This window comes from Acanthopagrus latus, chromosome 15 (genome assembly GCF_904848185.1).
Source record: "Acanthopagrus latus isolate v.2019 chromosome 15, fAcaLat1.1, whole genome shotgun sequence".
Lineage (NCBI taxonomy): Eukaryota > Metazoa > Chordata > Actinopteri > Spariformes > Sparidae > Acanthopagrus > Acanthopagrus latus.
In genome coordinates this window covers 3,506,922-3,521,173 of record NC_051053.1, presented here as the reverse complement: position 1 = coordinate 3,521,173, position 14,252 = coordinate 3,506,922, and the positions used below count along the sequence as shown (strand labels likewise).

The 14,252-nt window shown below is 40.7% G+C and overlaps 1 protein-coding gene across 2 annotated transcripts; it reads left to right on the top strand.

The window, feature by feature from the left end:
• Positions 1-2,309: 2,309 nt before the first annotated feature.
• On the top strand, positions 2,310-12,943 carry fgf8a (fibroblast growth factor 8a). Of its 2 annotated transcripts, none has more exons than XM_037122679.1 (7): positions 2,310-2,435; positions 5,824-5,908; positions 6,026-6,640; positions 6,730-6,766; positions 7,634-7,781; positions 9,486-9,592; positions 11,654-12,943. In XM_037122679.1, the coding sequence occupies exons 3-7, from the start codon at positions 6,609-6,611 to the stop codon at positions 11,936-11,938; spliced, it is 609 nt and encodes a 202-aa protein (XP_036978574.1). In that variant the 5' UTR covers positions 2,310-2,435; positions 5,824-5,908; positions 6,026-6,608; the 3' UTR covers positions 11,939-12,943. The 2 variants fall into 2 exon arrangements, with proteins under 2 accessions (XP_036978574.1, XP_036978573.1); XM_037122678.1 differs by having other exon boundaries at positions 7,601-7,781.
• Positions 12,944-14,252: the final 1,309 nt, after the last annotated feature.

Sequence of the window (14,252 nt, the reverse complement as noted above, 5' to 3'; positions counted from 1 at the left end):
AACTCAATGTAAATAAATACATTATAATGATTTAAAGCTAATTTGATCTAAATATGTCTGGTTCTTATTATCATCAGTCCACCCATCTTGAATGAACCACTAATTCAAAGCAAATCTTGTGCATATAGATCATGTCTGTTCTTTCAAAATGTAAATATAAAGATTGTCCACATGTTACAGTGTCTACAAGTACAAGTTCAATCATTCCAGTACAGATATCTCAGATCCCAGCATAATCAGGTGTGAGCCCCCCAATCCGTCCAATCACATGAGGATGACAAGAGTACAGAAGTGGTTAGGGTGAATTATTAGATAATGCTGTATCTGTGATGTTTCATCATTGTATATTTAATGCAGTTGTGTTTACTTCTTAGACCTGAAGAAAACCACCTGTGCTTAAAAAACAGTCAGTCATCATCTGTCATTCAAGATTCAAGATTCAAGAAAACTTTATTCATCCCGAGGGAAATTGTCGTGCAACAGTAGTAAAACAAAGTGAGAAAGGAATACAAAAGTAATAAATAATAGTAAATTAATAAATAAACAAGTTACTAAGTACACAGAATGTAAACCAACAGTGAGCAGCATAAAACTGAAATAAAAAATACACAATAAGATTGAATAAAGTGACAAGTGGTTTAAGGGTATAATATCTGTGTGAATAAAAATAATTTGTTTCTCTGTCTTCTTTCATCAGGTTACACCACTAAGCATGACCAGTCAGTGCATGGCACAAAGTGCTCAAAAACAGTTAGCTTGATATGTTACTTTAGGGGAAAAAGCGGGAACAGTGGCAGTACTTTTGAAGCATGATATACTGTGTGCATATTGAATCAAAATTATCACTACACCAAACACACTCACAACTCTCTGACAGGAATGGGTTCTCTTGTGTTCTACTGACTTCATCCACCTGCAGCTGCTGCACTGTGCCCTGTTAATTCATCTGTAAATATAAGTAGTTAGCATGATTTTAAAGTCATACTCCTGTTTTGAAATGAGTCATGTGGAGACATGGCAGGATCGATAACAGAGCACCAGCAGACCTGGGAACAGCTGATCGCCTGCCTCTTAACAGATGGTACATGAATGCATAAAATATCAAATTTTTAAAAATGCCATTAGTTGTGACCTTGTTTCCAAATGTGACAGAGTCAACGTGAAAGATTTTTCTCAAAAAATCTACTCAAGTAAAAGTATGCTGCATTAAAAGTACTCCTGAAAGTACAATTTACCCAAAATAGTTACTCAGGTACATTTAACGGATTAAATGTAACTCCTTACCACCTACCTCTGAAGAGAACCCTTGGTTTTGTTATTTGCAGAAAACGTACACGAAATTTTCTTTTCTTTCTTCTTTTCTTACATGTGTACAGTAAGTCATGGTTGTTTCTTTCCATAATGTTAACAATACTAACCACAGTGAAGGTTAATATTGAATTCAGCCTGACCTCATTTAAATAACCTAGGGATAGTAACTTTTCTAAATTGAACAAATTAAATTAAAGGTCCTGGTCATTTTTAGCATAATATTAGAAGAATATAAAAATTTCTCCAAACCTTCAGTGATAAGATGGAGCAGCAATATAAATCACTCCCAATAAAGGTTACCGTAATTCTCTACTGATCGTCCATCCTTTCTGTTTAAACTTTCCTAATTTATTATTTATTTTGATTCATTACAAGTCAGTTTTTTTTTATATAGCCCAATACCTTATATCACATGTTTGGCTCAGGAGGATTTACAATCTGTACAGCATACCACACCCTCTCTGCTTGACTAGGGGTGAGCAACATCTTTCTCCACAGGGCCACACTGATTAACAGAATGTAAGCAAAGGTCCACAAATTGAGAAATTGAATCAAAACACTGAACACATTGTGCATAATTATGATAAACTACATGAATTTGGTACACATCATACCTTGTACCTTGCCAAATGTCTGATATGTAGGCCCACTACTTCACAGATCACTGATAAAATGCATTACATAACATTAAAGGCAGGGGCAGTGAACTGGGGGGAAAAGTGGGACTGATTACCAGGGCCCCAATGGGGGACAGGGCCCTTGAAAGGCCTGAAATAAAAATTTTGTTTTTACTTCATTTTTTATTTCTAAGTAATTAGTGTCATAACTAACTTTGGCAGAATAAATTGGATGAGAGACTTTACTCTGTATGACAAAATCGTGGAGTCTGTCTGAGGCCCCTCTCACCCCTTTACAGTACATAATGGTTCAGTCCACCCCTGCAGCTGCAGGTGCAGAAGATGCGTCTCCAAAACAGCTTAATGAGCAGAATGGCTGCTGCTCATCAAGACACGTCTTTACCCAAGAAAGCAAAATCAGGGAGCCTTAAACGAGAGGAAAAGGCAGAGAGGAAAAGAAAGCAAGGAGAGGGAAGACAACTCTCACACATTTCTTTCAGAGGAAAGGTGAGCACAGTTAACAGTTAACACAGTTTAAGAACAGTTAAAGCTAATGTCAGCAGTTGTGAAGATTGAAAGCAGTCAGACAGCCATGAGTCTAGCTCAGTATCAACAGCAGCAGGTTCCTGGTTCTCATCTCATCCCTCATTAAGTGCTGACTGAAAGTTATTATTACAAGTAATCATTTCACATCGAGGTCGCGGACCTCGCGGTAAAAACAGTTCAAATTTGGAGCGATATTTAGCTCTTTTCCCAGTAAGGTAGTATGACATGTTTGGTGTCAGCGGATTCATTCCAATTTCAAGATTTCTATGATGCTCGTGGCTTAAATAATCTCAAAAACTGCGCCCATGACGGCCTTCAGAAGACAGTAATGTCATTTTCAAAGGGTGAAAATAAAATGGCCTATAATCAATATTTATTTCAGAATGATTTTCATGTATTAAAAACAGTTCTGAAATAAAAATACAATATGTATGTGTATATATAATATAATTCAAATTCAGCTATCACTACAATAGAATGTTCAAAAATATCATTAAAATGCATAGTTTGATATAAAACGGCATCAAATTGTTTTTTGCCGTCTTATACAAAGGCCCATTTAGATTTCTTTTCATGGGGCCCAAAATCCTTGGCGGCGCCTCTGATTATAGGATATACTTACACCAATAAATGCAGAAAATATTTATGCTCACAGACAGTATGAATAAATGCACGGTCATATTCATGAAATTCATTCATTCATTTTACTCAAATTAGTTTCTGTTCTGTTTTTACTTGTGCAACTGACTTAAACTTTAGCACCAAATGCAGAACAGACCTGTAGCACTGAATGAAGAAAAGACCAGTTTAATATGAACTATTCCTGAACAGACAGACAATAAGTTAATGTGGTCTTCTGTGCACATCTGCCCCAAAAGTCAAGTCACACACCCAGTCTGGGTCCTGCAACTCCACAAACTCATTAGCCTTTCTGACAGAAATATCTCTGTCTCTCTTTTCATCTCAGAAGTTTCACCACCGACATGATCAAGTTGCAACATAGATTTACACAGATATCCCTGGTGAGTGGTGCAGTGCAGGAATATCAGGTCTGAGTTAGGGCTGTGCAGGAGCCTGACGTTCTTCCCAGTGAAGTTTGGAGATCCATTAGTGATCATGTTCAGCATTTTAATCCAATTTCAGCCTCTCCAGCCATCATGACACTCTGTCATTCAGGTCCGATCCCTGTATTGTCCTCATCATAGTGGCAAGAAAGCCCTCCCCTATTTCAAACCATGGATCCCTTGAATAAAAATAAGTGGCTGGGCAATATCTTTGATAACTGTGCTCTCATCCAGTGTGATGGTAAATAGGTAAAGTCAGCTGCCTTTTACTGCAATTCAGCAGACAGATCTCGGTCATGTACTTAGCTTACCTACTTGAGTGAACAAAAGTCAACATGAGGCCTATTGTCCAATCGAAATGAAGTCAGTAGCCTTTATTGGAAATGAGCTAAACAGCAAAGCAGACAGAAACAGCTTTTTCCGTGTCCACATTTTAAAATGTTTTCTTTTAGAAAGGTGAAAGCCACAAAGAAATGAAAATTAAACCTAACAAAGGAGGGATCCAGACATGGAATAGATGTCAAGTTGCAGAATGGCTGAGTATGAGTGTGAGTGACTACAGTTTGATGCAGATCTAAATAAAATGTAAAATGTAAAGATCTAATCCTGTTTTCATATGGTGTAGTCTTTTAGTGTTTTCCTAATGGTTGGCTGTTTCATATCTGGTGAGCTTAAGTTACAGTTAAGCTGTTACGGGTGGTTCAGAGTGAAACAGGGCAATGGAGTTTGATAATGGATTAGGCTTGATAGATTCACCTTTATTTCAGCAGGAAGTCCAATTGAGATCAAAATCTGGTTTACAAGAGAGATCTGACAAAGGTAGTGGCCATACAAAATCACTACATATTAAAATGCAATATATTTAACATGATACACAAAAATGTACAATAAAACAGAGGAACAAATGCTATATAGACAATTAAGAATGTGATTCTGGAGGAATTCTAAAATCTGAATTAAAAAATGTAAATGATGGACTATTCTTTAGCATGAATATTGTCAAATATTCATTCATTTTTCATTTCATGCGTAAAAATAGGTTTTTCATTAGCCCACACTGCTGATGCTGTGGTCATGAGTGGAGGAGCAGGGAGAGGTAGAGTAGGAGCAGAGGGGGGAAGGGTGTTTGCCCCCCGTAGGGCTGCTGATGGATGCAGGGCTCCTGGGGTTAAGGGGAGGGCAGCCAGGCCCTGAGCCAGGGTACAGAGTGGCAGCTACTTGCCACTCATCACACACACACACACACACACAGGCTTCAGTAGCATTCAGTAGAGGTTTAAGTCAATCACCAACACCTTTTAGCACATCATCTTACACACACTGACACACTTCATACTTTTCATGTCCATCTGTCATATTACACCAGCAAGGACACTGGGGTAACTGACCCTGACTACATCTAATCACATCCTCTAGGCCGCCCACTGGTGGCTCAGCTGTGTATGACAGGCTAACAGTGAAACCATCTCTGGTGGTTGAGCCTGTTAAATATGCTGAGACTAGTAACATGTAAAGAAACGCTTTACTAATAATAAAAAGAGGCCATCTTTAGCTTGGCCTGCACCTTAAATCTTAACTCTGCGGGATGAGCTGGTTTTACACTACAAACAGAGCTGAGTGCTGTTCTCAATGGGCCATCTCAAGCCTTCACAGTTCATTTAATGACGCATTAAACTCTTTATTAATCAGACTGAGTTTCTGTGTCCTCACTGACGCCGATACTGAGCAGACTAATTAATGGCCAAGTCATTAAATAAAATTTAGCTGATAATGGTGGCTATAATGAGGGAGGTGGGGGGTGCTGATAATTAATGTTTTAAAGTCAGCGTGTGATGTGTGAATGTGCCATACTCAACCGCTGCTGTCTGCTCCATGATTCACTTTGACGTTTTCAGCTGCTGTTTTCCACCAGTCCATTTAGTGTGTGACTGTGTGATAGAGCCGTCAGTGAGTGTTTACAGTAGTGTTCTCCTCTGTGGTTGAGTTAAATCTGTAAAGAGAGAATAAAGCGCTCTTTATCAGCTGAAGGGAGGGGGTGTTTAGAAAACGCTAATCGCCTGTAATCCTTTTAATATGTCTCAAACTTTACTCTGTCAGTACATAACACTGAGCAGCTCCACTGGCTGCATCCCAAAAACCGAGCGCGTTTTAATGAAGAGGAGAGGAGGGCTGAGCAGGAGGGTCACAAGGTTACAGCTGACCATTCATCACCAACAGCTGATAGACTCAGATGTGTGTATGGTCATGCAGAGATGTGCTCGTTTTGTATGTGGTGTCCTCTACAGAGCTGTGGCGATGGCAGTGCGCGGGGGACGGCGCAGGCTCCTCCTTGCCCCCTCTGCCCTCTACCAAATGTGAAGGGCTCCTCAGGTAAAGAGATGTTTCAAATCGGGGGGAGGGAGGGGAGGAGTGGGGCTGGGGCTGCTCGCTTTTGTTCTGCAGAAAAAGGGGGCTTGTTCTTTGCTGATCAGCCTGCCATTTTAACAGGGGGTGTGTGAGCGCCAAGCGAAAGGCTGACACGGGAGTGGTGTGGGATGGGAGCAGAGCGAGGAGAGAAGGAGCGTCCTGCCTGCAGTACTGTCACAGCCAAGCGGAGCAGCAGCATCGAGCCACTGTGAGAAGAGTGAGGAGCCCGGAAGCACACACACCTGAAGGAGTACCACAGGGATTACAGAGCAGCAGGAGCAGTCTGACAGCACGGAGAAAGTTGTTCTTAAAAGAGAACAAAACCCTGCAGCGCCTTTCCAACACCTCAACGGACAGCTCCACTTCTGCAAGTGCACTTAGACTGTGTGTGTGTCCCTCCGACAGAAACATTCTTTATTTGAATGAGAGGTTTAATGTGTCACTGCTGTTTGAGCGAAGCGGGAGGTTGCCTGTGATGGACATTGATTTGATGATGAATGTGTCTGCCGTGCGCGCATGAGCCTCTCTGTCAACACCTCTGACCTCTCTGTGGATTTCCGTGGACTTGTGTCTGGACTTGATTGTTACAAACCAGGTGGACTTTGCAATTCTCAGAGGATCCCGGTCAGAATTAAGTGGAAGAGCCTGTTCACCTCCATCCAACATGCGACCACTCACATACAGATTCAGCTACCTGTGAGTGCCAGTCCCTGCGTCACTATTTGCCTCATGCAGCTCCACAGTGGCTTAACGCATGTTCTTCTTCTTTTTCTTCTTCCTCGCAGGTTTCTACATGTATTTGCATTTTGCTACTACGCTCAGGTATGTCAATGCTTTTATTTCTTTTTATAGAAATGTTATGTGTGTTTTATATTTATTTTGTGCGGTCAAAGTAGGATTCGCTTCAAGTATCTTTTTAACATATGGCAGTCAGAGAGGGAAAGGTGAGGGATCGTCACAACATTATGTGATAGAAAAATATGGGATGACTCCCACGGTGCGTGCGGGCAGCGGGGCGCGTGGCCTGCTGGCAGGTTGCTGACGAACATACCGGCCCTGGCGCGGGACGCGTGGGCACAGGCGGGGCAGAGGGGCAGAGGGAAATGCTTGCGAGTCTTGTGAAAAATGTCGTGGGGTTCGAAGTACGCAGGGCCAATGTTTCCATCAGCAGCAGTCATTCCATCACAGCAGAGCGCGGTGCAGAGAGAGAAAAAAAAAAAAATGTATTCTCCCTATATCCCGTCTAATTTCGTTGAGACTAAGAATTGGAACATTTTCCCGTTCATTAAGTGTTTTTTGCTGCACGCTGTGGTGCGCATTCTCCTGTTTGCACAACCTGTAATCACACAGTGCGTCTTTTTCGGAAGCTGTTAATTTAATTTGGCAGCAGCTCTCCTGGAACTTGTTACGCTTGTCATTCGGGGAGAGAAAACAACAACAAAGCTGTTGTTGCGTTAGGGTGTCTTAACCTCTGTGTTTAAGTGCTTAAACCATTTCCTACATAAACCAGAAGACACACAATTGGCTTCAGTCTCAGTAATTCACTCCGGATTTTTGTATCCTTGCACGTTTAAATGTCAGTAAATTAAATCAAATGACAAAAAAACGACAAATGTACACATACTGATGATTATGATGACATCTAATTTCTGACAGGTAACCAATCAGTCCCCGCCTAATTTCACGCAGCATGTAAGCGAGCAGAGCAAAGTGACGGACCGCGTGAGCCGCAGGTTGATCCGGATCTACCAACTGTACAGCCGGACCAGCGGCAAGCACGTGCAGGTCCTGCCCAACAAGAAGATCAATGCCATGGCCGAGGATGGAGATGTTCACGGTAAGAGACGCGACGCACACAGCACTTCCTTCTGTACTAGGCCTAAACCGAAAAGTCTCCGAGGCAGTCTAAATAAAAGGTTATTTTTTCATTAAATTTCGAAGGTTTGGTTTTCATAAAATGATTTTCTTTTACTTGAAATGTCCTACCAGCGCAGAGAATAATTAGGCGACATTAATTTTCCATTTACGCCACCTGTTTTTTTGTTTGTTTGTTTGTTTGTTTTTCAAACCCGGCTAAACCTGGCCACAAAATGTGTACTATTAAAGTATTCAATATTTAGATTTGAATTAGTTTTTTTTTTCTAATGTTTTGATTTTTTACAATGTAGTTTCCATATTTAATTTCTTCTGCTGCTACTTTTTTTTTTTTTTAATTTGTCACTGAAATTATTCCCAGCATTTTTTCCTAACATGGCACAATGCCGATATCCTTATGTTATTCAACAAGTAAAATCAGCAGTGCAAAATAGAGAGGATCCTAAGAGCATAAATGAAAAGTAACTCACCATAGAAAAGTCACATTTTAATAATTTACAATAATAATGTTTTTATTCTATTGTACAATAGCAAGAGATATTTCTAATGCAAATCAGTGTAACTGCAGAATTTGTCATATATAGTCCAATTCATCGTGTCAGTCTTGTCTTGTATCAAGATGCTGAAATTTTCAGACAAAAGTGTTTGTGATCTCAGTCTGTACTGCTGAAGGGGGAAAGGCTCAGAGAAACTGTCGGCTGGATTGTACATGGTACTGGAGGTGATCCTCCAGAGATCCTGCAGGTCTGGAAGAGCCATTAGAAGTCATCTTACTTGTACATTGAACATTTCCTGCATAGCGCCTTCTCCCCCCTTCGCCCCCACCTCCAGCCCCTCTACATTCAGCCTCAGAACTGCTTGTCGAGCAGTGCTGCCAGAACAGCCTATACACTTTTTGCATTTAGAGTTAAGGCGGCTCAGTTGGTGCAGGATGTAACTGTATGCATGTGTTTAGTCCCAAGAATCTATTAAGGTCACATGAATTGAGAGGGGACTAGTTTTATTAGATAGTGTTGATTAAAACAGAACATCTACTATTGGCTTTTACTGCTCTGGATCAATATCCAATCACTGTGCCACTCAAAAATGTGCCGTAAATGCACAAAGATCTATAAAATCATGCTTAGTGAACTGTCCATATTTCCGGTTACTTTCAGTGCTTCTCAGGACATAGAGGTAAATGACGCTAACCCTTGATGTGTGAGGTCAGTGCAGATTTATTTGAAAAGGAATTCTTGATGGGCCTGCCAGGATCATCTCTTTAGCTTTCAAAGAATCAGGAGACACGTGGTTTTATCATTTTGCAAGCATTTCAGCAGAAATCCCCAGGAATGGTCCCAGAGGTTTTGGTGTGTGTGTGTGTGTGTGTGTGTGTGTGTGTGTGTGTGTGTGTGTGTGTGTGTGCGCGCGCGCGCGCGTGTGTGTGTGTGTGTGTGTGTGTGTGTGTGCGCGCGTGTGTGTGTGAGAGAGAGAGGGGAGAGAGAGAGAGAGCATGCTTGGAAACACACTATAGCATTTCAGCATGTGTTGTTGATGCTTTTATGTCAACCTCTGTTCATTGTTAAGTCATTCACTCAGGATAGGCACCAAAGAGAGACGTCTTACTGAAATCACATTCTGCTCTCAGCTGGAGCCGCTAACAAAAGTATTTCTGTTATTTCTACAGCTAAACTCATTGTGGAAACAGACACATTTGGGAGCCGAGTGCGCATCAAGGGAGCTGAGACAGGCTTCTACATCTGCATGAACAAGAGGGGGAAGCTCATCGGCAAGGTGAGGAGAAATGCTGACCTCAGCCAACAGAGGCAGAGCCAAAAGGTTTGCAGCCGTATTGTAGCTGAGGTCAAAATGTCAACGGCTGGCTGATTCTTTAGGAAAAGCTTAAGGCAAACTGTTGAGAGCAGAAGTTGTATTATTGAGCACAGAGACATATGAATATAAATGAAAGCCTCTGGTACATCATCAGCTCTGGTATTCCATGCAAACATCTTGGATTACATTTTTCAAAAGGTGTAAATAATGAGATGTTTTAGAAGCATCAGAGCAAAATGGGAAGTATTAAGCAGCCAAATCCAGGAGATTCCTGTTCAGGGTTAGTGAGATTCACATTAAACAGAGCAAATTAACATCATTTTGAATTAGCTGGTAATATTTTACCTGTGACCATGTGAATCAAAAGTGTTGGATCATTGCTCAATATCACTGCACAGCAGATTCATCATTCCTTCTTATATATAGCTCTAGATCAGCTTTCACAATGTTCTACATTTTTCTAGTGTCAACAAATCCCTTTAAGAGATCAACACTCACAATGAAATGATCATACTAACAAGTATAACCAAACACAAATATTGCTCCTCTTACCAAATGTGTATGTGTAGTCCTCCTGCTTGTGTAACATTTGTTGAAAAATACAGTGACCAGCAGTTGAAAGAAATTACTGAGCCTTTGTAAAAGACTAAAGCACAATTTAAAAGCTCAAAGCAAGGGGCTGGAATCTGCAGAGACAGAGTAGAGAGGTAACCCATTTCTGGTTTGGGTGTTTTTGTGGGATTTGCTGACAATGTGAAAATTAAAGAATAATTCCAATGTCCAGATCTCATCTTCAAATCCACTTCTTTGGCTTTCTTTAGATCATTATGGTAGAAGATAATGCTATATTTCTAGCATGATGTTTGCTATGATTACCAGCTCTATAATGTAAGGTGTTTCGTTCATGATTCTATTACCAGAATACAAGGCGGGTTGAGGCTAATTGACACTAATGACATACATGATTTTTGTTTCACAAAACAGTAGTTGCATAATTCAAGGCTTCAGGTTCAGGTTTAAATGTGCTGATGTTGCTGTTATGTGAGTGAAGGTGTTTGTTTCAGGCCATCTCAGTGCCCCACTCTCTGTCACTATGATGGCTAATAAACAGTCCCCCCCACCCCCACCCCAACACACACACACACACACACACACGCACTCCCCTCCACCCACCCAGCACCCTGCCACGTACACCATCTGCCCCTAGCTACCAGCCCAGTCACAGCCTGCCCTGGTCCCAGTGTGTGTGTGTGTGTGTGTGTGCGTGTGTGTGCACGCGTGTGTGTTTGTGGGTCTTGTACAGAGAAAGAATGAACAAAACGTGTGTCTTCGGGTGTATGTATGTGCACAGGGGCGTGTCATGACTATTATTAATGTGCTGTTTTGTCCCAAAAGGTGGGTGCTTGTTACAGTAGGCCAGCACTGTGTCAATGGTGTCATGGTATCACTGATGCAAACTGTATGATGTTTTATCTTGATGTCACCAACTGGAGGTCATACACCCATCCTGCACTGATTTAGTCAATTTAACAGGACCATAGCTGATCACACCAGAGGACTCGTTAGGTATATTTAAGGCTATATCGATTTAATTTAAGCAGACCTGGTTGATTCTATTTAGCCACAAATGCAACAGGAGATCAAACTAGAAGTGAAAGTGACAATCAAGGGCTGATTAAGGCTTCATGGCTGGAGGATGTGTCCTGCAGCCCTTGACACCATAAGGGCTGCTTTATGTTTTCTGAAGGGGAAGAAGAGTCATTGCTTACTGTCATCCCCCTCTCTCTGATCTGTAATGAATGTAGCATATGCTTCATGTATGAGGGGAGGGCTGTGTGTGTGTGTGTGTGTGTGTGTGCGTGCGTGCGTGCGTGCGTGCGTGCGTGCGTTTGTGTGCGAGCAGCATGCAGGAGGCAGGCTGCACAGGGGAATCTTTATACATCTGATATTTCCCATCTGTAAATCTCCATCAAGGAGTCTTCTCTGAGCATTCCCACCGACTGTTTTTCTGTGTGTCTGCAGAGAAATGGACAAGGCCGTGACTGTATCTTCACCGAGATTGTCCTGGAGAACAACTACACAGCACTGAGGAATGCCCGCTACGAGGGCTGGTATATGGCCTTCACACGCCGTGGGCGGCCAAGGAAGGGCTCACGGACGCGGCAGCACCAACGTGAGGTCCATTTCATGAAGAGGCTGCCGAAGGGGCAGCAGCCCGCCCATTCAAGCCACCACCGCCCTTTCGACTTCATCCACTACCCCTTCAGTCAAAGGACTAAACGTACACAATACTCGTCAGGGCGCTGAGGAGGAGAAAGATAGAAAAGACAGAGAGAAAGTGGAGAAACTGAAAGACTGACTGATTAACCAGCAGCTGACACACTCCTCTACTCTCCAAAAGAACCTCTAGAGACATTTTTTATACTGAGCATTACTATATCTTAATGTGTAGTTTGATTTCTATTTTTCTCAAAGTAAAAGAAAAAGCTGTTCATAGACAAAAAACCATGAGAAATCTATTTTTTTACTCCAGACTTAGTACTGACCTGTGTAAAAAGAAAAAAACAAAATAGTTTTGTTTGTAAGTGTATTTTTAGATGCACATAACTCCTTGTCTTCCTTATCGGGGACACCTTAGTAGAGTGCATTGTGCTGTTGTTTTTGTTTGTTTGTTTCAATTAGACCAGTGGAGTCAATTTTTGGACTCTTGCCTGCTGCTCAAGGAGACTTGAAGGGCCCTGATTGACCGCATTGCCAGGGAACACTGCGCTCAGAGTCACAAACTGTCACACACTGCGTTGGAGAGCGTTGGGGTTCAGTAAACATTGAATAAGCACGTGATGGCAACACTGCAGTGTTTAGGTTTTTTGCTAGATATCTGTATCCTGTCTTGGATCCCTCTGTATTTTATTCACACAATTCAAGTGAACAGAGCTTAAATAGCATCTGATGGAACAATGTGGCAGCTACATTTGATAATCACAGGTTTCCTGTTCTGACTGTAATGTTGATTTGTGCAAAGTGCATTGAAGTGTAAGGAACCCCTCAACACACCAACTACCGCTCACCCTCTTGTGTCCTTGTTGCCCCTGAATGTCTGTTTTTATACATATATAAATATATTTTTATTTGAGGATCTGTAAAATAATTTTAAGGATGGAATATTTATTTAAAATGTGTAATAAATGTATATTAAATGCTGATATTAAACTCTTGTTTGATAAATGCTTGCTATGGACCCATCTGTGAAACCCTGACACGTTTACTAATCAGCCTTATCATTGTCCTAAGCTGTGTGTCAATATACTTTTGTTTACCATTAGTGTGATAGTACCTGTAGCAAGCCTGTAAGGTGTAGAGGAAATAAAAAAGAGAGCAGAAAATCCCTCACAGTCCTTAATAAAGAAATCCACAGTCCGGCAGCATCAAACAACTTAAACAAATCATCCACAGGATTGTACAGGCGACTGAGAGTAATGGATAAGGTCTCATTTGTCACATCATGTTACAATCTGCTCGCATTCGTCCAAAAAAGAATAAAAAATAAAAATGTGATTAACATATTTAAAATATGGTTTTGTGATATTATAGATTATGCAACATTTGTACCAGCAAAGTCTGAAGTAAATAAATGACAGTTGTTCAACCGCATCTAAATGAGCTTTAAGTAGATACTCCAGCACTACAGTGTGAACTTTGAACTTTGAACAATAAACTCACCACCTGCTTTTTTTGGACTGGATGTGCAAGGAAACCTCTTACATTTGCAACGTTACCCTTCTGGTGCTGGGCAGGAAATAGTCCCAACATGTAATTCCCCTTTAGAATACAAACAGTTGATTTTTACATTTCCTTTCAGAACAGATCTCTGTTTTCAGTCGTTACACTAAGTGAGGCTTGCTAGCTTATGTCTTGACTTCAACTTTTTTCTTTACACACATGACATATTGATACCAATATTTCACTTTTACAAAGAAAGCACATAAGCATGTTTCCCAGTGCTGAATAGCTCTGAATTGTGCATTGAAAATGTATTTTTATGTGGATAGACTCTCAAGCAGGTCAGTAACCAAGCTAAAGTATAGATACTTCTCTGTTCTGTTTAATAACAATATAATAGATATAAGTAACCCATTTGTATTCATAAGTATATTTACCAGAATATATATATATATATATATATATATATATATATATATATATATATATATATATATATATATATATATATATATATATATATATATAAACAGAATGCCTATATTTTCATTGCATACATTTGTACAACAAAATATACTATGCACACACACACACAACCACATACACACACACACACAGCTCTTAATAATGACTCAAAAAGGTATATAGGATAGGGAGGGCAATGTTTATTAGAGTTCAGTTTAGTGATGGCTCTTGGGTAAAAAATGTTTTTGGATATCGAATTGCAAGCTTTTGGGGCTCTGTAACGCCTTCCAGAATGTAATAGAGAGAAACGGTGGTGACGGGGTGTCTCGTCCTTGAAGGCAGGTTCAATCCAATTATTTTCTGACATGTGTTTATGACTCTGAAGAGTTTTCTTATCTGCTTCAATGTAGTTTACATATCAGGTTGTATTAGTATA

Excerpts from the sequence above, each read along its gene's own strand:
- fgf8a (XM_037122678.1), top strand. The coding sequence starts at position 6,609 with ATGCGACCACTCACATACAGATTCAGCTACCT. Across the intron at positions 6,641-6,729 it reads ACATACAGATTCAGCTACCT|GTTTCTACATGTATTTGCAT; the intron begins GTGAGTGCCAGT and ends TCTTCCTCGCAG. Across the intron at positions 9,593-11,653 it reads GGGGGAAGCTCATCGGCAAG|AGAAATGGACAAGGCCGTGA; the intron begins GTGAGGAGAAAT and ends GTGTGTCTGCAG.